Raw genomic sequence first — 26798 nt, 5'->3', positions numbered from 1 at the left:
CTGAGTCATAAATACTTAAATACAAATAAATAAATAAAAAGACTGCAACATTATTATTATTATTATTATTATTTGGCAGATACCATAAAAACATTGCGTCTTTGGATCGTCCAGCGCCCTTATTTGGTATTAGTATTATTATTATTATGTTTTATTCTTTTTCTTACAGTCTGTACATTTAAAGAACCTGGCGAAACTAGAACTGAGACAAAGCCTTGGCTGGCAGGCTTACAATCTGCTGTCCGCCACCGGCGAGCCGTGGGTTAATAAGCCAGGCACGCTGATACTAAGGGGATTTTTTTTTCTCAAGAAATGATGTTTTAAAGGAAACAGATTCTTCCAAAAGAGAAAAGAACAAAGGGCACTGGCAGTCCAGCTGTTTTGGGGAGAGGGGAGGGGGGCTTCCTGTTTCTTTAAAGGGGGCTCATCTGTAGCGCTGCAGGCTGGGGGGGTTCACTCACTCTCTGGCTGTGCGCGGCGCTCGCTCACTCATCTCACTAACAGGGGCTTCTGTGTGAGCGAAGGCTAAACAAACACAGATGGAGCTCCGTGTGCAGGCGGCGAGAACGCTGCCAATGCGGCGGGGACATCCAATGACAGCCAGGCTGCCGGAGGGGCACTAGATCCCCGCCGCCGATCGCCACACACGGCAGGCACGGCGATCGTTACAGCAGCCATGAAAAACCTGCACATCCTACCGGAGAGGCAATGGAAAAGCCACTGCATCAAGGAGGTGAACGGGGCCAGGAGGCTGAAGAGGAAGAGCAGGGAGCCCGGCAAGCACGCCAATGGACTGAAGGCTTTCCAGGTGGAGACGAGTGTGGACGAAGAGGTAGTGGGTGCAGCGCAGGAGAGACCGGCGGGGGTCGCGCCCGGTGCGCAGATCATGGACGCGGGGAGCGGTGCGAGCCCCGGCGCTTTGGACTTGAGGAATGGGGCGTTTGTGACAGCCGGCCGGGGCAGCTCGCAGACTAAGAGGGGTTTGGTGAAAGTGGGGGGTGCGGAGGGGCTGGAGGCGCAGCCCCGGCTCGTGGTTTGTCAGAGACCCCCGGACGCCTCGTACTTGGCCGTCTCGCAAGTTCCGTACAACGCGAGCCCGGACCCGTGTGCGTCGCCCAGGAGCCGGCTGGGGGAGACGGCGGGCGTCTCTACCGAGATCAAAGCCATCCAGCAGACCCGGAGACTGCTCGCCAATGCCAGGGAGAGGACCCGGGTGCACACCATCAGCGCTGCATTCGAGGCTCTCAGGAAACAGGTATAACCCCCACTCACACTCACACATTAACACTCACACATTAACACACACTTACTAACACTCACAAACACACACACATTACACACACTCACACTCCTCAACACACACTCACACATTAACACATAATCACACTTGCACTCACACATTAACACTCACACATTAAAACACACTCACACTCACGTACACATTAACACACACTAACACTCACACACACATTAACACACACCCACACATTAACACTCACTCATACACTAACTCACACACACACACTCACACTCCTCAACACACATTAACACATAATCACACTTACACTCACACACACTGACACATTAACACTCACACATTAAAACACACTCACACTCACGTACACATTAACACACACTAACACTCACACATTAACACATACTAACACTCACACACACACTTACACTAACACATACTGACACTCACACATTAACACACACACTCACACTAACACATGGTAACACTCGCACATTAACACTCACACACACTAACACACACCCTCACACTAACACACACCAACACTCACACACACTAACATTCACACACACACACAAGCCCTGCACTCAGCATGTCATACAATAAGTATTCCTACACCATACCCCCCAGCTGCCCCTCTTTATCATGGACAGTCCCTCTTTCGTCCCCTGATGCTCCGCTTTTGCAAGAGCTCAGAATGTTTGCTGGGTATGAGGGTATCTCAGGGTTCTACTGCCCTAAAAGCCCCGATAATGTGTAAAGAAACAGCAGGAAATACGTTTATAAACGAAACAAAGTGAATAAAAAACATTCTTCTTCTAAACGCAGAGAGGTCACAAAGTCATATAAGAAAGCATTGTAAAGCCACGCCCCCTACGCACCCTCTAACCACACCCCCTAAAACAAAAGCTGTCCCTCTGGGGCCATTTGGAATGTTGGGGGTGTGTCCCGGGAGCATCCAACATTCTACATTCTATAAGGCTGTGTTAACCGTTTAGCTGCCGCAGGGCACTAGGACACACGTAGAAGAATTGCATTTGTCTTTGCCAGCGGTTGTCGAGCGGCGGCTCATCCCGGCGGGACGTATTTTATTGTTTATTTGTTATTCATGGCTGCTGCGCTGGCCGTCAGTTTGTTTGTTAGTGGAATTTATTTAGGGAATACTATGCCAAATGTACTGTTTTACGTTCAAAAGCAGATGGAAACGCAGTCATTTCGGGGGCCAACGTCTTTCTAGAAAAAGTGTCTGATTTTCTGTTGTCACCCCAATGCTTATTTCTAACCCATTACTGAGCGACTGAGCGGGGTTAAAGATGCCCCGCGGTGGTATTTGGTAAGATCCTCTAGAATAATATAAGTTTGGGTATATAGATATATATATATATATATATATTATGCGTGTGTTATATGGGAAGCTTTGGTATACCTCGGGAATTTAAGGGTTTGCCCCAACGTCGTAGGGTTTTTACCCCAAGCTTCGTTATTCTAATGTAACTGATTGCTGAGTCCCACAGTCTGGAACTGACTCTTTAATGCTAATGCGGTGCTTTTCTGGTATTTTATAGTTGAAATACCTGCTTGAACACTGGTGACAATACAGAATATCTTTACCCAAAGACAAGTCACTTTCTGTAAGGACCGTTATTAATACCAACCAGTTGGCTTTATAATGTGGTGACTGCAATAGATGGTCTGTTTATACCTATACATTATGAAGGGCCATCCCCAGTGACCCTCTGCATGAAGAGCTAGGCTGGCCCTGTATAAAGTATAGTTAAATCAGTGGGGTTTCTTCAGTCTCCTTACCAATTGACTCATGCATTATACAGGGCCAGCTCAGGCCGTCTCGCTGCAGGCGTTTGTTAGGGATAGCCCTTCGTAATGAATAGTGAATTTAGGGAAGTGATGCCAACAAACATCTTGTGTTGTATTTGGACAGTCCCACAGCCTCACAACACGGAATGCTCATTAAAGTACTTATAATAGATAGTAACGTGATCAATAATCACCACTAATAAACAAGACATAACTGCTAAAAGGCCAAAAAAACAGATTTGCAATGTACCCCCCTCACACACATACATGCAAACACTTATACACGCACTCATACACGCACACACCCATACACGCACACACCCATACACGCACACACTCATACACGCACACACTCGTACACGCACACACTCATACACACATATATGCAAACACTTGTGCACGCACACATGCACGCACACATACACGCACACACACACTCATGCACGCACACCTCTGTCAGCGATTCCCATACATTGTGGCCGCTAAGAAGAGCCAATCACTGGCAGGAAAGCACACCTATTAAAATAAATGGGAATGCTTTCTGTGCATGCGCGCTGGGGTTCTCATTACACCCCATGGGATTCTCACTCATGGGGGGTAAAGCGCCTGTGGGGGGGTGCAAGACGCCAGATGCAGATAGGTTTCTTCTGGGCTCCTCTAGGCATATGGATACAAAGTAGTTACGCTATAAGGTGGCACTTGGCTATCGTATGCATTAAAGGGCACACGACGGCTGTACGGCCCCTTTAAATATTCTCGGGGTCGGCTCGTTGAGAAAGTTCCTTGCATTAGAAACGGGGGCGCGCAGAACGTCAGTGGGGGTTCACGACCATCACCTCCTGACCCATAGGTGCCCAGCGTATAACCAGACAGAGGTCAGAACCTGGAAGACGTTCCCGCGTGCCGCACACGTGATAAACGCAAACTATCCCAACACGATGATCTGTCACATTTATCCTAAATGAGTGCCGTCCAGCTGGGGCCACCATGAGTGGATGCGGTTCTTCTGGGCATCCCACGGCCTGCTGGGAAAGTCTTTAAGCTGTATTAAGTTACGTTATGGGTTTATCTGCTTGTGATATTACACCGAGCTCGTTAAGAAGGTCAGCAGTCCTGTTGGGATGGAGGGGCCGTGCCATTCCTGACGACTCTTTCAAGCCACTGGCAGATGGGAGCGGCGGCGGGGGGGGGGGGGGGGGGGGCTGACTTTGGCTTGGAGTGGACTTGTCCCCTGAGCTCACATTCCGCTTGTCATTCAGGCAACCCTGTAGACTAGCAGCGCATGCACAGAGATCAGAGATGTATAATACTCGTGGACTGCATTGGATACTCGCACGTGAACAATACACATGGAGGAGTAACCATGGACAGCAGAGTGTATGCTCCTGTTTAGGAAGTCCTGCCAAACCTAGGACAGTTGATAGTTATGCATTGCCATGAAAGCAGAAAAACAATGTCATATGTATTATAATTATTATTATAATAATAAGTAATTCTAATTATTATTTAATTTGTGAAGAAACACCGTTAGTTGCTAATCATTAGTGTCCGTGTAGTGATATTTCTGGATGCCGTTAGCTAAAGATCTGGTTGCGAAACAAGCTGAAGACATCCCTACCAATAGGTCCGAATCGGCTGGTAGAGTCCTGACTATTGTCCCAGATGCGAGGAATGGGTGGCAACTGTGCAGACATAACCCCCAAATTAGCCAGTGTGCATGCGCAAAAGGGGTTCAGATGGCATGTTCCACGGGTGGAGAGTGTTGTGATGATCTGATGATCCCAACCTAAACATGTATCTATCTATCTATCTATCTATCTATCTATCTATCTATCTATCTATCTATCATCATATTTTAATGTAATGAAGGCTGTTTCAGAGAAGCTGAAGAAGATTTATGTGTAGAACCGTTGGTGGGCCACATTCCATTCGAAATAAAAGTGGACAGAGGTCCAGAGTTAAGGAGCAAGGAGACCTCAACTGCCCCTAAGGTCACACGTTCGACATCCCTGCTTCAAAGGGCACGGCGACAATTAAGAGACATTCAATACCTGTTGACAAAACGCAACAAATGTTTTCTGCATCTGTAATCGTAAAGTCCCCCCCGCCTAACTTTGGGGCCATGCGTGCTGGGAAAGTAATTCCAACTTTAAGAAATATGCTATATATATATTTATATATTGCTAAATATTATTACCTTTTACATATATCACCCAATGGGAGGGAGGGGGTTAAACATAATTGTTATATGTTGCTTAGACAAAGAGCCTACAGAACAAAGTTCTCAAGAAGTTAACATTATTGACACAGGGGCAGAGACAAATGACCCTATAATGTTATTTAACCCCTGATGTTCCACCCCACCGCACCCACAATATCTTCCTACCCCCCCTACAAGATATTGTATTTGCTCGATTATAAGACAACCCTGATTATAAGATGACCCCCCAAATCTGAATATTAATTTAAGAAAAAAAAGAAAAAGCCTGAATATAAGACGACCCTATAGGAAAAAAGTTTTACCAGTAAATGTTAATTCATCGAAACTATTTTTTTTAATAAAAGCTATGATTGAGAAAAATATTTTGGTTTTATTTCCTTCTATTTTCCAACCATCCCCCCAGTTATGCACATCTGCCCCAGAAATGCCTTTTAGCCCTCTATATGCCACTGTGCCCCATGAAATGCCTTTTGACCCCCTATGTGCCACTCTGCCTCCAGAAATGCCTTATACCCCTATATGCCACTCTGGCATTTAGAGGGTTAAAAGGCATATTATGGGGAAGAGTGGCATATAGAGAGGTTTAAGGCATTCAGGAGGCAGAGTGGCGTATAGAGGGTTAAAAAGGCATTTCTGGAGGCAGAGTGGCATTAAGGGGGTTAAAAGGCATTTCACAGAGCACTCTGCCTCCAGAAATGCCCCCCCCCCTTTAACACTCCCCCTCCCCCCCTCCAAACTTACCGGTACTTAAGTCCTCTGTCATGTAGCCGGGGCTGCGTGTAGTTGTCTACGCGACAGAGATCAGAGTTCCCCGCACCGGTGCCGCACATCTACACGCTGCCCCAGCTGCATACCGGGGACTCAGAAGTACTGGTAAGTGGGGGGGGAGACAGGAGGATCCAACTTTTTCGGCTAACAAAAGCAGTTTATTCTTTTCTATAGAATTCTGGGAATTTTCTATAGATCCTCTCTTTATGGCCGATAGTATTTTGCGCTTAAAGATTATCCAGTTCCAAAGTTCAGTTAATGCCCCCCCCCCCCTTTATACAATAGAACAAAATGTACGGCACCAATATTTAATGACGAGCGAAAGAATGAAGGCTTTTTTTTTTTACTGAATGGAAAGGAATTCCCAGTGCAGTTTGCCAACTTTAATAAGTGGCCACCGCTCCAAACGACATCTAACCTCAAGCTTCTAGAAGCGGTTCCAGCCTTCCGACTGTAACTGGATGCTTTGCTTTGTACCGGATAAAAGCACAAATCATGCATTGCTGGGGACTGTGAAGTTACAAAGTGTCTCTCTGTACTTGGGAATCTGGAGCCAGGCTTTGTTATTCCATAAATCAAGGTCTGCACTTTGCAGACGATTCACTCGAATGCGTCATAAGATGATTTCCTGCTCCAGAAACATAAAACTTAGGATGTAAGATAGTTCAAACCCCCCCAAAAAAATCAGGAGAAGAGCACCTCACCAGTTGTCCTTCATCATGTCGCCTTAAGAGCAGGAACATTCTGTTTGTTGAAAACAGGATACATATAAAAACAGATAGCCTCGGAAAATCACGAGTTATAGAGTCCCTGCTGCTGGCCAGAAAATGACGAATCGCTATAGAAACGATACATTTTTGGCCAGCATTCACCTTATCTCTCTTCGGTAACGGCATGCTGCGCTTGTCCATTTTATAAAATTAGGAATATTTTATAATTCATTCATCATTTGATGCCACAAAATGAATGAGTTGAGCAGCGCGGTAGCTTAATAACTATATTTTGAAACTTGCTTGGCTAGACATTTTCCAGATTCCAAAACATGATATTCCGTGTAGATGCAGAAACGTCTGTAAATGCTGTGGAGAACTACCACGAAAAGGTAACAAAAAAGTGGCATTTTAGAGATTTATTCATTTATTCTTTAATAGTCGACGGTTAGTATTGTCAGAAAAAACACATAAGTCAATCGCTGGCCGGAGAACCAACTGTGGCCTACAAGCTTCTTTTTGAAGACTCCTGCTCTGGACCTTTAGTTTGTTGGTCAAAACCAGTAAGATCTAAAGAAACCACCATTTCCACTCCTCCAATGTCTACTATTTGGTGTTTTGCACATCACTCGTATTAGCTTGCTTTGATTTTTCGATCACGCTTCGTTGTTGAAAGGTCACCTCCATCTACTGATCTTTGCCACCCGTCTGGCCGAGGATCCTTTACAGCCTTCGTAATAACAACACCTTCCATACCCACGACCATAACAAGCCGCACTGCTGACTCCCTCTACGTATCCTGCTGCCTATTTTCATTGAAATGTCTTTATTATCTCCTGGCCGATATTAAAGTAGCTTTTTAGTTTAGAAAGAAGAGCTGCCCAGCTGAGGAAGCCCAATGGCTCGTCTGTGATTGTCTACCTTTGCCCCTAACATGCTGCCGACCCCGTCGTATCTTTCTCATTGATCAGAAGCATTCATCGTACCTTCTAACATTAAAGAGTAGGGTAGTTTGTGGTTAGGCATGGCTTGGTGTGTGGCAAACATCCTGAGCTCCTAGAAAAGAGGGACATCTCGGGAGGAAAGAAGGGCGGAGGGATTTGGGTACATAGGAGGGACTGTCCCTCCTGTATAGGTTCACTTGGGAGGCATGAGTTAAGACTTTTGGCTGGAAAATAAATTTAGGCTATTTATAAAAAAAAAAAAAAACAAGTCTACAATGATAGAGTCTACAAAGCATATATATTTCAAAATTGTTCAATACAGAAGAAAATAATGAAATATTCAGCCTCAGTCGCATGTAAAAGGTCAGCTTGCGTTGTAGGAGACGTGGTTAGTAACAGCTCGGCCATCTGTATAATGAAATTTTGATCGTGTGTGTGTGTTCCAGAAATCGGTTTGAAGAGGGTCGGTGAGACAGCAGGAGGGATTTAATTATTTAGGAATAAGGATAATACCTCAGCTCGTTTCCAAGATAAAGCCGTTCAAAGGCAGTTCTAAAGAATGTTGGCCGGACAGGATATTTTGCATGAGCCTTCCTCTTGGTATTTAACCATCTTTTATGTCTCCGGTACCATAGAGCACTGAGTGCATTCCTAGTCTGTAAAGCCAAGTCCTTCTTAGCCTGCCCGTGTCTGGTCCTAGTAAAATTCGGCCGCTTAAAGGACCATTAGATGCGTAAAATTATACTGGTTTCTCCAGTAGGAGACTGTTATTTTTGGTTTGTATGGGAATTTTCAGAAAACAAGGTTTATCCTGTGAAATATACCTCTCTGCGCTGTAGAAGCACAGAGATGCCGCCAGGCCAAGCCTCAGCCAATCAGCTGAGACAGGAACTTACAGCGCTATGGAATATGATGGTGCTATACAACATACCAGGAGCTCCCCTCTCTCTCCCTCTCGGCACCTACAAGGAGAGATGCCTGTTTCCACACCAAACCTATACAGGGGACCTAATTAAGATCCCACCTATCGATCTCTGTCCAACTGGAGCCTCTGACTGCAGGAGCACTGAGTGACTGTCGGTGACCGACTCGCTCTTGACACTACTCACCCTGGGGAAGCAGCCTGAAACTTCCAAAGTGCAAGCTGCTTCCTCAAACTTCTAAGGGAATTGTTCAAATAACCATCTAATGTTAATTTTAATGTTTAGCTGCACTTTAACATAATTTACAGATTAAAGGGACAGTCCAACGTCCCTGACACCCCCATTATAAACGATGCATGTTAACTGTAACCCCCTGTGAGTACTTTAATGTGCATTCTTCCACAAGGAAGTAATAGCTGGTACAGAAGAGGCAGCCCTGCAGCAGCAGCTGTCCTCCTCCTCCACGGCCCAACTAATCTGCCCACTGAGTCCCTTTAATAAAGTAGAATGGAATAAACGTCTTGACCTAAGGATTATTGCCCCCCTCTCTGACTGTTGGCTTTCATTTATTTGCTCAATTTATTTTAGAGGCACATTTTACGGAGTTTATACACCTATCCCTGTAACATGTATGACAATATGATACATATACATCGAGCAACCTTTCTGAGAGGGGCTTCCGGGGTATCAGTGACGACAGACAGAAGAATTTGGGTACAAAAGAGAATTTCCTTCCTTAAAGAGGGACATTTTTTTCCTTCCACTTTTTGACGATATAAATCTTTTATTTTCTGATTCCTTAATTTTTTTTTACTTTTTGGTAACAATGAAGACAGATGAGGTTTGACTCCAGACAGCACATGGAGGGGTTTAATGGAAGCCGGGGAAGGTGAATAGGTTACACGGTTTAACAAGTTTCAATGTTGCTCCTGGGGGTTTATTTGTGGTCTGCGCTGCAAAAAAAAAAATCATCATAAAATCTTTCTATTTATAATAACGAGTAAAAATAGTTTTAAGATGTCAATGACGTAAGGAAGCCGGAATTATTCAAAAAAAAAAAGGGACATTTATACGAACCTTCTGGAAACTTTTTTTGGCGTGTCATGCCGTTGAAATGAGGAGACAGTTAACGTATCTAGTCCAAGCCAAGACTTCTTCTCCGGTGGGACTTTAAAATACTTTAACTCCCAGAACAAAAATAAACCCAAAGAATTAGAAGATAGGGAAATTCAGCAGCTTATTATGGAACAAAGTCGAGTCAGCGCAATGTCAGAGACCCCCAGAGCGACCCTACAAATACTTTTTTCTCAGCTTTTAAAAACAGATGTAGCTCGTTGGGGGTTTTTTTTGGTCTCTACTAACTACCTATAAAGTAATGTTTCCAGGGATATTAAATATATATATTTATATATATTTTTATATATATATATATATATATTTATAATGTTTTTACTATAGATCTAGTGTCCACTATATATTTATTATTTATATATATATATATATATATATATATATATATAGTGCTTTTACTATAGATCTAGTGTCCAAAATGCATAACTTAATTCTTTTATGATTGTACACTCCAAAGCGGGTCGTCACGGAATATGTTAGCACTTAAATAAATATTAAAAATAATAAATAAAATAATCAAGACAATCAAATTAAATTTTGCCCCTAATCTATTACAAACGTAGTTTATTTGAAGGGTATACAGAAGCCTTGTGCGAATAAACATTAATAATAAAAGTATAATTCAATATATGTTGGTTACTATTTATTAATATAGTGCCGCTAGAGCTATCCATCAATGACGTATTTAAACACTTGGGACAGAAGGTACAGAGAGCTTGCAATCGAGTTGCGGGGTCTCTTATCCTGCGCTATCTAAGGGGAAGGGGGGTTTAAAAAGTTAAGAAAAAAAAACATCCATTAAAGGTAGAATCTTTACCAAATTGGTTAGTTTTCTTACCACGGCTTGCGCTGTACGTGCCGATGCCCCCCATTCAATATGAAAGCCTCGCTTTATACTTTGGCCATGACCGCGCTAGAGTTTTAGGAAGTTCTCCAGAGGAGCCTGTGATTGATGGACGTCTTCGTGTCCCATAAATGTGAGCTTGTCTTTAAAGCGAGGGATATTCCATATAGCTCCCATGTCTGGGAAGCGATCCATCACATAATGTGTTGAAAATAAAGCATTTCTCCCCGACAGAAGACCTGGGAGCCGCCGAGTCTAGGAGCCGACGGCCAAGAAGGAGGCATTTACCATCTGATGGAAATGCGTCTTAATAGATGAACAGATGGAGTCTGTGTGCTTTCATACAGGGTTGGATCTGTCGGTCAGGTTTGGTAGGAATAACGTTTGTGTCCCAGTAAGCTGAATAAGACCCCCTTAGAGGATCCCCCAAATCAGTGGCACCCACTTTTGGCACCCATGTCCTCACCTGTTGTTCAAATTGTACAGCGCTATGGAATATGATGGCGCTACGTAAAACAATACATAATAATAATTATTCCTCTCCTATCTGTAAGAATTCTTGGTTTTTCTTGCCAGAAAACCTACAAAAATCCCATAATTCCTACAGTATTTAATAGTTAATTCTCACCACCCAACCTTTAATTCTCTGTCAGCTATCTGTGTCCATTAAAAAGCTGAAAGAAACCGCTCTGCACCCCCATACGTTATCCCCTCGTCCTTCTCGTTCAAGGAATGGTCTAAGGATGAAACTAGGGCGACACAGTTAAAAGTGAAACAGCTGGAATAGTTTTATAGAAAGGGTTGTGGATGCATGGACTAGACTTCTGGCAGAGGAGGTGGGGGGATGACGCTATTATTTCTCGATCGACACAATGTTATTTAGCAGGAAAGGTGGTCATTGTTATGTTATATACTACTTGTTATGTCCTGCCTACCCATTGTACAGCGCTACAGAATATGATGCCGCTATATAAAGCAAAAATTATAATAATAATATTAAAGGAAAATTGTGCTTTTTAGCAATGATAGATAAGGTTTTTATCTTGTGTTAAATAATGACGATTGTGCCAAACCCCCTATTTAAATGTGTATATTGTGTATCTTTTTATGTCATGGGCATTACAATTAACCAAACGTAATAACTACTTTTTTTATTTGGCGCCTGAGAATGAAATCTCTTTGTCGTGTGAACGATGTGGCCCCCTGAGCTCCAGTTATTGGATGTTAAATAGCAGACGGGTTTGTCGGCCCTCTAATTCGGTTTGCGTCTTGTCTTGCAGGTCCCGTGTTACTCCTACGGACAGAAGCTGTCTAAACTGGCCATTCTGAGAATAGCTTGTAACTACATCCTCTCCTTAGCCCGGCTGGCTGACCTCGATTACAGCGCAGATCACAGCAACTTGAGTTTCTCCGAGTGTGTAGAGCAATGCACGAGGACGCTACAGTCCGAAGGAAGGTCCAAGAAGAGGAAGGTAGGTGAACCGCAGTGATATACTCGTGAATTGTATCTTATCTACTTACATACGGAACCAGGTTTACATTCCACGCGTGCCCGGACACAGAGATTACGTCTCACACTCCATGCAAAAAGATGGGGTGGGTGAGGATTGGGGTGTAACAAGACCCAACATCATACATGGGAACTCTGGGTTTGACGCGGAGTTCCCGCTTCCCTGGGTCTCCCGGTGAGTTTCTTCTTTCTCTGGGCAGAGGAGCGGTGTGTGATTATGCTCACGCCTCGCCCATGTGCCCTCTACTCCATGGCCCTTTTCTTCTGCTCCATGTCCAGTTCCTTCTCGCTAAAAGAATTTTTTCGGGCTAACCCTGTCCCTACACATGACTAGCCTTGCACCCTATCTTAAGCCATTCCCCTAGAAGAGCGATACGCTAGTTAGCCTTCCCTGGGTATGCCCACTGTGTACAGCAATGCATGGATTGTAGTGGGGGACACTTAACAAACCAAATAGTAAGGGATTTGTGGGGCCTATAGCCTCTGCCACCCCCAAAATGGTGGCACCAAAGCCAAGTCTACCCTGTCTTATGAGTGGGAACATGCTAGCTAATAAGTGGACAGTCAGAAATCACTTCCTGATGCCCAGGGTTTGAAAGACAAAGAGGAAGGTCGGGCCAGGGCCGCCATTGGGAACCCAGGCCCCCGTGTATGGCTCCAAGGAGAGGGTGAAGCTGGTGCCCAATGGGTGACGTAACACGTGTTACGTGACCCAGAGGTTGAAGACAGGCAGCGGAGTGGCAGGTCTCCATGAGATGGAGAGGGAGTAGTGTGTGTGTGTGTGTGTGTGTGTGTGTGTATTGTAGCGTCAGAGTCAATATGTGTGTATGTGTGTTTATGTATAGTGTTAGATTCAGTGTGTGTATTTAAGTGTATGTGAATATATGGTGTTTAGTGTATGGTGTTAGATTGTGTGTGTTAGTGTATGGTGTTAGCACGAGTGTGTGTTAGTATATGGTTAAGCGTGCGTGGATGTCTGTGCATGGTATTATGTGTGTCAGGGGTGAGCCTAGGGTTAGTAGCACCTGGGAGATGGAGAGGAGGCCAGGAGACTGCTTGACATATGCACGCTGCACGGGGTCAAGTAGCATTACATGGAGGTCCAGTATTATAATTAATAAATGGAAGGCAATCCTAGGCGCACTGAAACATAAAAGCATAGAGATTGATGGCAGAAAAGAACCAATTTACCGATCCAGTCTGCCCATTTTTCTTGATGTTGACCGACACAAACGGAGCCAGACCCCACCGGACACCAAAAGGGAGGTGGTCTTTTTAGCCGGCTAAGTTGAAGTTCTGAACTTTTACCCGTTTTAACCCAACCACCCAGGAGGCATATTTCTGGGGCAGCGGTCAGAGTGTTTAGGGCAAAAAACGATGGAAGAAAGATCAGAAATGAGGTGACATTATATGAATGACATCATGGCTCACCATTCTACATCTAGACATTAATCCATGCGTACCATCGCCCGAGCCACAAAAGGAAAAAAATATAAACCTAATATTTCCACGATACCTTTATTATTATCGTTATTCCTACAGAAAAAGATAGGAAGGAGGTGGTGCGTTCTAAATGTCCGTACATAATTAAAAACAAGTCTTCTCCACACCTCCCAAAATTGGTGTGTGTGTGGGGGGGGTTCTTCTATCCCGTACAAACGCCAAGAATCCTACTTTTTTGTTCTTTTTTTGCATTTGGATCCCAATCCGGACTTTGCTTTAAGTTTACGTTTCCCACAAGTAGCAGCTAATTGAAGGTTTATCTGGAAGCACACAGCCGACCACGGGTATCTTGAGGAAACAGCACTAATTACGGATCGCATTCCTTCAGGTTATTTAACGCTGGACCAATTAGCTGAAATCATCATCAAACCATGTTAAAGAGGAAGCCTACTGTTCGGACAGTTTTCCTTTTCGGAAAATAACATGGATGAATAAGAAAAAGAGTGATTGATGTTTGTGTCCTGGCTTTTATTAACAAAAGGAGGTTTGTAAACTCGGCTTGAACCTCCCTGTGGATTCTGGGATCTGTTGTCACTGCGATTAGCCGGCCCGTCGGACCAAAGTAAATAATGAGCAGTTAGCGGGGGGGGGGGATTTTTTTAGTTGGTGGCTACTTGTCCCTCTGTTCATCCGAGTGCAAAAAAAAAAAAGGGGGGGGAACGTGGGGTTTCTGAATAAAGAACGATAAATGAACTCGGTGCTGTACAAACAAGAACAACTTCTGAAGTAGCATCATCCAATTCACGACAGTTTGGAAATACATCTTAATCGGCGTGAATATTGATATCAACTTGGACCAGTCAACGGGTTAATTTCTGTTAAGCCATATTGGAGGAACATACTGTAGTATATACCTGCCAACACTCCCGACCCACACACAGCCTAAAACGCTCGTAAATGAGCTTCAAACTACCCAGTATCTGTACTGCGTAGATGAGTGTGAGTCAACGTCCTGAGCGTTGGACGTCACTAACTATTAACCACGCGGGGCTTTCGTCTTCTCTGTTATTCTGTATAATGAGACTCTGGACTGCCGGAAAAGTATCTAGTAAAGCGAGCTATAATAAAACAAACTCTCTTGAACTTTGTTGCCAGAGGCCCCAACAGGAAAGGGATTACCTAGATGCAGTCGGGGGGCTGCAGCTCTGCTTTAGTAAAGCCCCCCATAGCTTTAGTTGGAAGTCATTTTAACTCCAAGGATTTAAAGGGTTAACACTGTAAACTTTTGAATTTACACGTTTTTAACCTGGAAGTGATGGTAAAAGGGGCAGTACGTTGGTTATCCCCCGTTAAACAGCTTCATGAGAGAAGGAAGACCCCTCAGCCTTCTCAGCAATCTACTTGCTCGTTTTGCACCTTGAGGTCTTTTCTTAGACCGCGGCTCTTCGCGGAGACAGCTGGACGTCACATTTTCATCCCCTTGTTTGTTTTTAAGATTCTCCGCTGTAAGATTATCCAAAGTGTTGCTTTTGTTTGTATTTGGTGTTAGCGTGAGTGTTGATCTGTCGATGCGAAGACCGCGTCTCTTCTCCAACTTTTCTCCGCGGTCATGAATAGGCTCGTGAATGCTGGCCAAGGTGGCGATCAGGCTTCGTATTCGAGGGCTTCGCTCCTTATTATGGCAACAAGGAGCATTAAGACTGACCGCTCCTTAACATCCGTATCTTCTGCACCTTTCTCGTGCCGGTTAATTTATGTCCCTCCAGCTGATGTGGCTTAAGTTGCCTGTTGTTGGTGGAGAGTTATAGGAGGGTTGAATCGACAACGACCCAAACCCTAACACAATTCCCATTACCCTCAGCCGGTTTAGTTTTATCTCTGTGATTAAAGTGCAAGGTGAGCGGATTAAAGCCCTAATAGAGCATTTTCAATCAAATGATGCTTCTGTGACAGCAGTCGGGTTTAAATCAGACCTAATTTCCCAGAGTCTCTTTGCACATATGGTTCTAATAAAGGCAGACCTGGGATAACCTTTTCTGTGCCAGATGAGTGAGCTCACTTTTTTGGGACTTAAAAGGGGTTAAGAATCCAAGAGGACCGGCACAAGGGCACTTATTATATAGAATACTTATAAAAGACTAAGACTCGTTTTACCACTCTTATCCTCCACCTCCTTGCATTAGGAAGCATAAGCACAGAGTTAACAACATATGCGAGTGAATGAGCTGGAGTGAATGAGCTGTCAGTGGCTGTATTCCTAACAAAAACCATAAGAAACCACTGATAAGGACAAAAAAAAACCATATGGCTCATCCCGGCAGTCTGCAGCACGTCGGCCGACGATCTCTGTTCCCTTTCTTCACATCACACACTTGGTAGAAGTCAGGGCTTCCAGGTCATCATGCTTAGGAAATAAGCACTAATAAATTAGTCGGTGCTAAAGGCTGACGGTGTGTCCGTACCTGTGGATTGACGCTTAAAGGTGCTTGTTAGACAGGAGCCCCATCATTTTTGCCGTAGAGTAAGTACCGGTATCGTGGAACAAGCCGGACCCTCGTTACCTAATGTATGGGCTTGTCTTAGTCTGTCGGTTCTATTGCCGCAAGACCCTTTGAATGTAAGCAGCGCTGCAGAAATTGTTGCCGCTATATAAATAAAATATAATATATAATGTGTTCAGTAGGTCACTGTCTGAAATTAGAGGGTGAAAGTTATAGGATGGATATAAGAGTAAATGTATGCACTGAATGCGTGGTAGTTAACTGGATGCGCCTTCCGGCAGAGTTAGTAAAGAATAATGCACTGGATTTAAATATACAGGGGCAGGCTAAGACAACCCTGGAAATAACACAAGGCCATGGACTAAGTGAGATCTGAAGTCTTAAGATAAATGGGCAATGTGTGTCTGCAATTCCAGATGTGGCCAGAGAGGGCACTAGGGTTACCTTGCAGGTATCAGCACTTCCCCTCTGCCTTGATCCCTTCTTTGCTCCTTCATCCTCTGTTCTCTCTCTCTTAGTAGTACTGAGCATATGTATAGGACTGGTGAAAGTGTCGGATTCCTTTGCTCGCTCTCAATATATTTTTAAGACAGAATTCCTGGACTGAAAGCTGCCGGCCTGTCCCTCGGTCCGAATGCCTCGGGAAACAGAGCTGTCAATCACTGGGACGTGATAAACAAGTCAGTGATTGACAGGTATTCCCCCCCCCCCCAGTGATCACTCAGGAGAAGCGATCACTCAATGCAGACGTTTCTCTCACCGGCCAGCACTCCCAGCAGAGCTCATTTCAGCTTGTAGAGAAATGATGAAGGGACCCGTTAAGCAGATCTGTGCGGCTGTTAGAAACCCCCCCCCCACACCTTGGAAGCCGGTGTTTGTAGCCGAGTAACACTCCCCCGAGGTCTGCTCAGAAGAGCTTACACTATGCTGAGGGTTCTATAAATCAGTGTGAAAGGCGAGATAATATTCCCGTTCCCTCCTGTGATTTTTATTCGCTGTGCAGTCTGCAGACAGATAGCGGCGGAGGATATTAATCCTTCTGAGACGTCTTCTGAGGTCGCCAGCTCTGATCCCGGGTTTAACGCTTTGAGAGGCAAACGTCTGAGCAACTACAACCTCTGGTACTAAAGCCCGCAGGGGGTGGTGAATACGAGGTGATTTCACTTTATAGTTTATTTCCCAAAATAATAAATACAGCGCCTTGAAAAAAGCAAGGGAAATCTATCTATCTACGAGAGGGTCATAGATACGTGGAACAGCCTCCCAGCAGAAGTGGTAAAGGGGATTTAAACATGTCTGGGATAGGCATATGGCTCCTGAATCTAAGACGAGACCATGGGCTGAGTCTCTACATCATGAAACATGGGCAGACTAGACAGGCTAAATTGTTCTTATCTTCCGTCAAACCCAGTGTTTCCCCTCTATCTATCCATCATCTATCTATCTGTCTGTCTGTCTATCTTTCTATCTGTCTGTCTATCTATCTATCTATCTATCGATCAATCGATCTCTCTCTCGCTCTATCTTTCGATCTTCCTCTATCTATCTTCCGATCTATCATCTTTATCTTACTATCTATCTCTCTCGCTCTCTTTCTATCTACCAATCTCTCTGTATCTATCTATCTCTATGTATGTATCTGTCTGTCTATCTATCTGTCTGTCTGCCTGTCTGTCTATCTCTCTTGCTCTATCTATCTCACTCGCTCTATCTATCTATCATCTATCTCTCTCTCTCGCTCTATCTCTATCTATCTATCATCTATCTCTCTCTCTCGCTCTATCTCTATCTATCTATCTATCTATCATCTCTCTCTCTCTCGCTCTATCTCTATCTATCTATCTATCTATCTATCATCTCTCTCTCTCTCGCTCTATCTCTATCTATCTATTATCTCTCTGTCTCTCGTGTAGAATTGCGTGTATTAATATAAGAGCGTGTCCGCTGGCCGTGGAGCCTGCGAGGGGTTCAGTGTTAGAGCGCAGCTGCCGCGCCGTGTACTCGTCTGTTCGGAGCGCGGTGTTTTTTTCCCCCTCCGTCTCTCTCTCTCTGGCAGCCTCAGACTCCAGATGTTCAGAGTTCTAGCTGGGAAGTCCTACTGGCGCCACTTAGGGCAGAGGGCAGGGGAAAGGCACGCGAGCTGGAACCTAAAACACTCAGTCACTGCTGGATTTGGCACATTCCCCAGCTTTTTGCTGGCATGCTCCGCGGCTCTCTCCTGGCCATCTGTTCCAGAAAAACACTTTCAGGACCTCATCATCACTCAGGATACAACACAGAGAGCAGCTGTTTCAGAGGCACCAGGAAAATCCGTGCTAAAGGTCTCTTTATGAGAGAGGAAACCAGATTCCCTACCACCGCAGAACAGTTGGGGTTTCATAAAAAGTTTTTGTTTTATTTTATTTTATTTATTTTTTTTGTGCTGCAACTTCGGAATTCGGTTACCGCTTGTGTGAAATTGATATTTCGCTGCATGCGGACAGAATAAAGCCATTCGACGGATAAAAGGCATTTATTAACGTTAAAGAACAGAAATTCAGATCCAGCGTCAGCGTCTCCTTGATCAGTGACCTTGGGGAGATCACAAAGGCTACATAGCGTCTGCACACTTTATATTTATATATATTTATTTATATATATCTTAACGTCACAATATCACTTTAGGGTAGTCATTAACAAATTCCAAACGCGTAACCGCAGAAATGATGTCACTGAAATTCTATATTATGTTATAATACGGTTCTCTTTTACGCCTACTTTTATTACAAACATATTTACAGAAAGCTTACAGGAAGGAATATCTTAAATCAGACAATATATGTATTTTTTTAAATTCTAAAATTGTTTCATAAATAATAAATAAATAAATATAACAAATGATACTAAACAATAATATATATATATACAGTATATATATATATATATATATATATATATATATATTATTTAGTATTATTTATTATATTTCTTAACACTTATTTATTTATTATTTATTAAACAATTTTACTTCACGTCCCAAACCTGGATACCTAGATTTTTGTCTAAAATGTGGCTATATACTGTGAAAAAAATATTAGTGAACGGTAACAATGTTGTTATTCCATCAGACGATTTATCAGTGACCTTCATGTGTTTTGAGATTCAGGAAGCCTGTGAGGGTCAGACTTGATCAGATCCTTATTATACACTACATAGCTAAAGCAAACGCAGGGATTCGGTATAGACTCGGTATAGATCCGGTATAGATCCGGTATAGCGGGCAGGCGAGATAAGGCGTAGTTTTTAGCGTTTTAGAAGTGGTGCCGGATATGTTTTTATCGGCCGTTCCCTAAACGTTGCTGTCAGTTTAGTGATCTTGTTTTTGGGATTCTTTATTTCTGTCCTTTCCATCGTGTTTTCAGGGAGAAACCTGGCATTTCCCTTCACAGGCATTTTTATGAAGAATTTCCATTGTTTAGTTAATCATTCAGGAAGCTGACTTTGTACACTTCGCATGGAGAAGTCATGAGCCTTTAACTTGAAATCATGAAGATGCATGTATGTTACGTGTTAATAGCATGTCTTTTATTTCTTTTCTTTTTTTTTGTTATTTATGCTTTCATTTTTTATATTTTATTTGGGGTTTTTTTAAACACAAACCATTTGGCTCCCATAGAAAAATACCTCATAGCGTGAATTTATATGGCGGGTATAAATTGTAGGCAGGGGAATCTGCAAATAAAAATGACTAGAAAGTAGCTTGTTGTTTATTATTCATAATATTCACTTTTAACCCCTTAATGACAAAGCCTGTACATGTGCAGGCTCAAAATGCATTGTTTTCAATGGTTTTAGGGACCGCCCATTGTGCTTAAGGGGTTAAAATGATAAATGCGTTTTCCTACAGGGTAGCGGCAAAAGGCATTCTGTACATACGCTACAGCTAAGCCTAAAGTCCTAGGGAAGAATATGTTTCTCCTTGAGCAGAAAATGCAGTGCTATATAAATATATTAATAAATAAACTCATGCCAAAACCTGGGAATGTTTCCCATAAATCAACAGCACATGGGAAAAAGTATGGAATCCAGTCATGGTGGAAATGCTGCCTTTAGGCTTCATTTTTTATGACTTCACATATGCCCCTTGTGGCATTATGTGGAATTGCAACTGCCAGTGGTAAAGATTCTGCCCTCCATTAGAGGGGTGTGTGTCCAGCAGCATATTTACATTTGGACTTGCCCTTTGTCTATCCCAAGGCATTGCCACCGGCCGCCCGTCCGAGCCACCAGGCTATGACGTAATATCCCCGTGCTCCTCGGTTTAAGGACACACGGCGACAGGAGATAATAAAATATGGAGGTTGTGCCGACCGGGCATGGTACTCCATAATGTTAATGGGCCGGTTGGGTGAGATCGATGATTTACACAGCCCATTGAACAGGTTACTTTTAGAAAGTCTCCATTCCAAAAAGTACACGGTAGATTATTGCAAGAAAGAAGGGAAAAAATGTCTACTTTATACATATTTTAACTTCTTACATAAATATTTAGGTATGCGCAGCACAAGTTCGGCAATGAAGTTTTTTGTTTTTTTTCTCCAAAAGCATAACATTGGAAGCCTTTAATCTCCTCGTTTTTTAAACTTTGATCACGGGTAAAGTTTTGTAAAGGGGCTGGTAATATTTATACGGCACCGGGAAGCTTTCTCATTAAGTCTGTTAAAAAAAGAAGATTAGCAGCTGTAGGAGCGAGATCCGATATCGGGCTGAGGCTAAGTTGGTCAGTTCACTAACCCCTGGGTTGTGTTTTAAGCTCAGGCAACGCGTGTGGAAACGTAGAATTTTTTACGGCAAACAACAACCTTTCAGCCCGTCTAGTCTGCCCATTTTGTCCTGAGTCAGACCTTACATCAGGGTTTCCTGCCTTGCGGAGAATCCTTACCTGCCGGAGGAACATTAGCCTGTAGCATTTCTCTCATATGTAAAGAAAATGTTCCGGTTACATAGTATAGACCAGGGGCGTCCAACCTGCGGCCCTCCAGCTGCTGCAGGACTACATCTCCCATAATGCTCTTTCAGCTCAGGGGCTGGCTGAGGAGGATGGGAGATGTAGTCCTGCAGCAGTTGGAGGGCCACAGGTTGGACGCCCCTGGTATAGACCAACTGATTACATTATAACTCTAGATTGTTTGATACAAATAACCCCAACATTCTGCCAGCTGTAAGTAGACAGTTTCACGGCTGTAGAATGAAAGCTCCCTGTTACCCCCTAGTGGTGAATTGGGGAACAACAGGCAGTGGTCCATTGGGGAACAGGCGAAAACGAACCAGTGTGAACTCCTAAACTGACAATTGCCAATAGCTGTAACACTCTACAATGTAGGAAAATGACTGCTGTATGTGCCGTGGTCCAACGTGGAAAACATGGGGGGCCTAGTATCGGTTTAGCACAACCCACCTGAGGGCCCATTCAATTGTAGCTCTCCATTACACTTTTCTCTACAAATCCTATCACCCCCCCAAAACAAGCCGGGGGACCGAAATGTCTTAGGCAATTTCACGCAAAGTAGTTTTCCAGGTAGAGCAAAATGTATTAGTGTTCTGTCCATACCACCTAAATCTCTGTACAATACCGCTTCTATGCAGAAATTATTGACCGTTCGAGCGAAGACGCAGCCATAGAAAGTATCCATGTAAAAACCCGTAGTGATGTATGCGGTGATACACAGGTATCAATGCATGAAGGGTTCCAATGCATGAAGGGTTCCTGTCCAGCAGAGCTTACAGTTATACTTGTGTTGTCTTGGGCAGGGGTAATTTGATGATAAATTGCCTTTTGAGTGGTTGCCCAGTCAAAGCGATATTACCCTATATATCCCTCTCCAGGCCTTGGGTAGACATAGGAAACACTGAACTGTAAATATAAACATGGCAACGTGATCTTCTCTGTTCTTCTTTTAGGAGTGACATGCGGTAACCGGCTGGTTTCACAGAAGACCTTCCAAGCGGGGCTTCCTCCCGTCCTGGCAGGCGTCAGATGGTAAATCCTGAAGACAGTTTCTGGCACCAACCTTTGAAAAAGACATCTGGACATAAAGCATTTTAACACAAAGCGAGAAAAAGAAACAAAAAAAACACTTCTGTTCTGTTACGGAACAACTCGGCTTTTTAGTGTGTGCAATTTACTAAGCAGTGCCTCCTCTGTGACACCGGCATGTTTTCATGGCAGTTCGTTGCACATTTTCTTTCTTCTTCATTTTTTTTTGTTTTGTTTTGTTTTATTGTTTTGTTTGCTCTTGTGCCAAAGATTTAGTGAAGGCGTCTCACTAACTCCCAAACCCACCAACTTTACATGGAAATAAGCCGGAGTTTCTCAAATAACGCGCTTATTGAACACGTCTCCATCGTTGCGTTCTGATACGAGTATCCTTGCTTTAAAGGTACCCCCCCCCCCTGCACACACACACACACACCAGTATAAGCATGGTTTGGCGGACAGTTAACCCTGTGGACCAGCCTAATTAAAACACGTCTGGTTTTTCTCAAGAGCGTAGAGTCGCCTCCAAGGCGAAGGAAAACGGACACCAAGAACAGCGGCAACGGGATGTGTTCCATTCTTAAAACAAGCGTCCTCTGTGTCCATCCATCGCTACTGCAGGAAACCATGTTCATGTTTGCCGTTGTAAAGCTATATATATTCGGTGTGCTAATGATATACCTTAAAGGCAAACAAATTATACCATCAGAATTACATTAACCCCTTAAGGACAATGGGCGGTTCCTAAACCCATTGAGAACAATGCATTTTGAGCCCGTACATGTACAGGCTTTGTCATTAAGGGGTTAAACATAAGTACAGTTAAAGGAAAATAGGTTTGTTAAAATACAGTTATTAGGGAAACCGTCTTTCTTTTTTCGGGCAGCTGAAGTAGGCTACGGCTACTCAGGGGTATACTTTGGCTTTCATGGAGAGCTAGTGGTTCTCTGCTCTGGCACCAAAAGGGTTCACTAACTTAAGTTCCCATTGTGTTAATATATGTATGTATGTATATGTATATATATATATATATACTACATATTTATTTTATATTTATAGCATAGTGCCTGAATACCACTAGGGTTGATATATCTCATGTGGTTGTATTATTCACTGCAATGTAATATTTAGCAGGATTTATATATGGAAAAACTGTTTAGAACATATTTAAAAAAAAACAAAAAACACGGATACCATCGATGATGAATGAACAGGGATACTATGACTTCAGAGCAATCGGGGGGTGCGAAACGCGTTGTCCTCACTTGGCCGTTATAGTTTCTGTACTGATCAAAAGCACTTTTTACATATCAGGAAAGCACTTCGAAAGAACTGTATCTGATCCGGTAGAGCTAGTAACGGATCATGCATTTAACTTATCTCTATGCTTACCAGAAGTGTCTTGGCAGAGACGTATCTTGGCTGAGCGCTGACCCAGGGCAGCACCGCCAGCCGCCCCCCTTACCTCGGCAGCCATTGTCTACCGTGCTGAGCCCCGGGATAGGGGATTATGGATTATAATGCTTCTCCTTAACCTATTTGGGATGGTTACAAAGGAGATCTCTGATCTCGTCAGCCGCCCCAAGGATAAGTTACGTGCCAAGTTATTCGAACTGTTGCCCCAAGCCGAGTCGAGAACGTGCCACTGTTTCTCGGTACTTAGCGTTAGGGATTTCCGTACATTGGCTTATTGAATTTTTTAATGGGGATTTACATTGATACGAGGACATGGACAACCTACTTGAAGAACTTCCACCACGTCCCAAGCCTTTCTCTGCAACGAAACAACATAAGCTCTTGTCTGACATACACGCGCACGCACACATACACAGCCTTGTCTGATTTAAATTCTTTGTAACCTTGGCTGAAAGATTGATGGCACAAAGGGTCACTGCATTAAACAAAGAAGGACAAGAAATTAGAAATAAGACAAACCCTTAAAGAGACTGGAAAATATATCTATTTTTGTAGAATGAAGACGTCATCACAATGCCACACGTTGTTTCATTATTGCATAATCTATTTATTGTAAATGTTTTTGTTCAATTTCATTAAAATGTTTTTTTTTTCATGTTGCTGGTGTATATTTTTGGGTGAATTTATTGTATACGGAGCTGCTTGTGTATTCTATAGTTTCATCAGCAAGAATACTATACGGTACTAGGAAATCTCATGTAGAATACTCATTTAAGGGCAATTTAACATGGGAAGTGTATTCTACTTCTGAATTCTAACTCTAGTTCTTAGAAAGTGTAAATAATACCCAAGACTACAGGATTCCGTGGCTGGAATGTACAGGCTGAGATGGGAATCATTTATTATTATTATCTTTTATTTATATAGCGCCAACAGTTTACACAGCGCTTAATACAATACATAAAATCAAGGGATATGACAAGATCGAGTAGGAGAGTATTTGCTAATGAGGTCAGAAATGTACGGAAGAAAAGTATTATGGATGGTACCAGGATCTTAAATTTAATTCTAAAGGTAATTGGGAGCTAGTGGAGGGTCACAGAGGGGGGAAGCAGAAGAGGAGCGACGTGCAAGGAAGATGAGCCTAGCATATCATTTAGGATAGACTGTAGAGGAGAGAGTCGAGACAGTGGAGTGCCAACCAGAAGAGTGTTGCAGTAGTCAAGACGGGAAATGATAAGTGAATGAACCAAAGTTTTTGTGGATTCTTGGGTGAGGAATGGGCGGATACGAGAGATGTTTTTTAGGTGCAAGCGGCAGGATCTGGCGAGGGACTGAATGTGAGGGATGAAGGAGAGGTTTGAGTCAAGGACGACCCCAAGGCATCGGGCCTGGTTAGTAGGAGAGATAGCCGTGTTGTTAATGGTGATAGAGAATTTAGGTAGTGGAGTGGAGATGGAGGGACGGAAGATAATGAGTTCAGTTTTAGAAAGATTAAGTTTTAGGTAGTGTTGTGACATCCATGAAGAAATAGCAGACAAGCAATTGGTAATACGGGACAGGAGAGATGGAGAGAGATCTGCATATAGGTGATACTGGAGGCCAAATGAGTTGATTAGTTTGCCAAGAGAGGAAGTATAAAGAGAGAACAGCAGAGGGCCAAGGACTGAACCTTGGGGGACACCAACCGAAAGTGAAAGAGGTGATGATGTCTTGCCAGAGAAGCTGACAGAGAAGGAACGGTTAGACAGATATGAGGAGATCCAGGAGAGAGCTGTATCTCGAATGCCTCCAGAAGCAAGTGAGTCTAGAAGAAGGTGGTGATCAACAGTATCGAAAGCAGCAGAGAGATCCAATAGTATTAGAATGGAGAAGTGACCTTTTGCTTTGGCAGAGAGCAAGTCATTGGAGACTTTTGTTAGAGCTGTTTCAGTAGAGTGAAGGGGTTTGAAACCAGACTGTAGAGGGTCAAGGAGGGAATTAGAGGAGAGGAAGTTAGTGAGGTGATTGTACACAATCCGTTCAACCAGCTTAGAGGTAAAAGAAAGCAGAGAGATAGGGCGGTAGTTAGTGAAACAGACGGGATCTGAGGAAGGATTCTTTAGAATTGGTGTGATTAGCGCATGCTTGAAGGCTGATGGTACAGTTCCAGATGATAGAGAAAGATTAAATAGGTGGGTAAGTGATGGACCAAGGGATGGACATAGAGACTTTGTGAGGTGTGATGGGATGGGGTCAAGGGGACAGGTTGTTGGGTGAGAGGAAGAGAGAAGAGTGGCTATCTCTTTTTCGGTTGTAGGGGAAAAGGCAGTTAGTGTAGTAGGAGTGGAGAGAGTGGTGTTGAGTGGTGTAGGAGGGAGAGTGGTGCCGAGTGGGGCAACCGCTCCAGGTGGCACTTTTGAAGGGGCGGCACTTTTTTTTTTTTTTTTTTTTAAAGCGAAAGAGAGAGAAAGGGGCGCCGAGTGGTTTTCGCTTACCAAGCTGTCAGTACCCGATCGGCGCCCCTCTCTCTCTCTCCTCTGCGGCGAGTCTTCCTGTTCGGTCTCGGTGCCGGCTTGTAATGCTGAGTGCCGGAAGATTTCCGGCGCTCAGCATTACAAGCCGGCACCGAGACCGAAGAGGGAGACTCGCTGCAGGACTGCTGAAAGGTGAGTACAAGGGGGGGGGCGGCAGGGACGGAGGGAGAGGAAGGGTAGATAATGGGGGGGGGCGGCAGGGACGGAGGGAGAGGAAGGGTAGATAAGGGGGGGCATTTTAAAATTCGCCCCAGGCGGCATTTTGCCTTGGGCCGGCCCTGTGAGCGCTGTAAGTTTGTTTTGTTAGGGGTTAGCACTGGAGAAAATGATATAAGGTGGTGGTCAGACAGAGGGAAGGGGTAGATGGAGAAATCTGAAAGGGAGCATGATCTGGAGAAAACCAGATCAAGTGAGAGTCCCTCGGTGTGCCTAGGGGAATTAGTCCATTGAGAGAGACCAGAGGAAGATGTCAGGGAGAGGAGTTTGGAGCTAGCAGAGTTGTTAGATATATCTAAAGGAATGTTAAAGTCACCCAGAATAAGACAGGGGATATTAGGAGAGAAGAAGAAAGGGAGCCAGGCAGAAAGGTGGTCAAAGAACTGCGAGGTAGGGCCTGGAGGGCGGTATATGACAGCAATTTGAAGAGAGAGTGGAGAGAAAAGATGGATTGTGTGAGCTTCAAAGGAACAGAATGAGAGGGAGGGAGGGCTTGGTATATTCTGGAAGGTGCAGTGAGGTGAGAGAAGGATGCCTACACCACCACCCTTTCTGCCTTCAGGCCTAGG

General features: G+C 43.8%; 1 protein-coding gene across 1 annotated transcript; it reads left to right on the top strand.

Moving 5' to 3' along the window:
* Positions 1 to 676: 676 nt before the first annotated feature.
* LOC149285136 (transcription factor Atoh8-like) lies at positions 677 to 12818 on the top strand. The gene is made up of 3 exons (XM_089495814.1): positions 677 to 1255; positions 11892 to 12083; positions 12711 to 12818. Exons 1-3 carry the CDS (start codon positions 677 to 679, stop codon positions 12816 to 12818), a joined length of 879 nt encoding a protein of 292 aa, XP_089351940.1.
* Positions 12819 to 26798: the final 13980 nt, after the last annotated feature.

Source organism: Sceloporus occidentalis, unplaced genomic scaffold, assembly GCF_023333645.1.
Source record: "Sceloporus occidentalis isolate IW3139 unplaced genomic scaffold, rSceOcc1.0.p SCAF_84, whole genome shotgun sequence".
Classification (NCBI taxonomy): Eukaryota; Metazoa; Chordata; class Lepidosauria; order Squamata; family Phrynosomatidae; genus Sceloporus; species Sceloporus occidentalis.
This window is presented reverse-complemented; position numbering and strand designations above follow the sequence as displayed.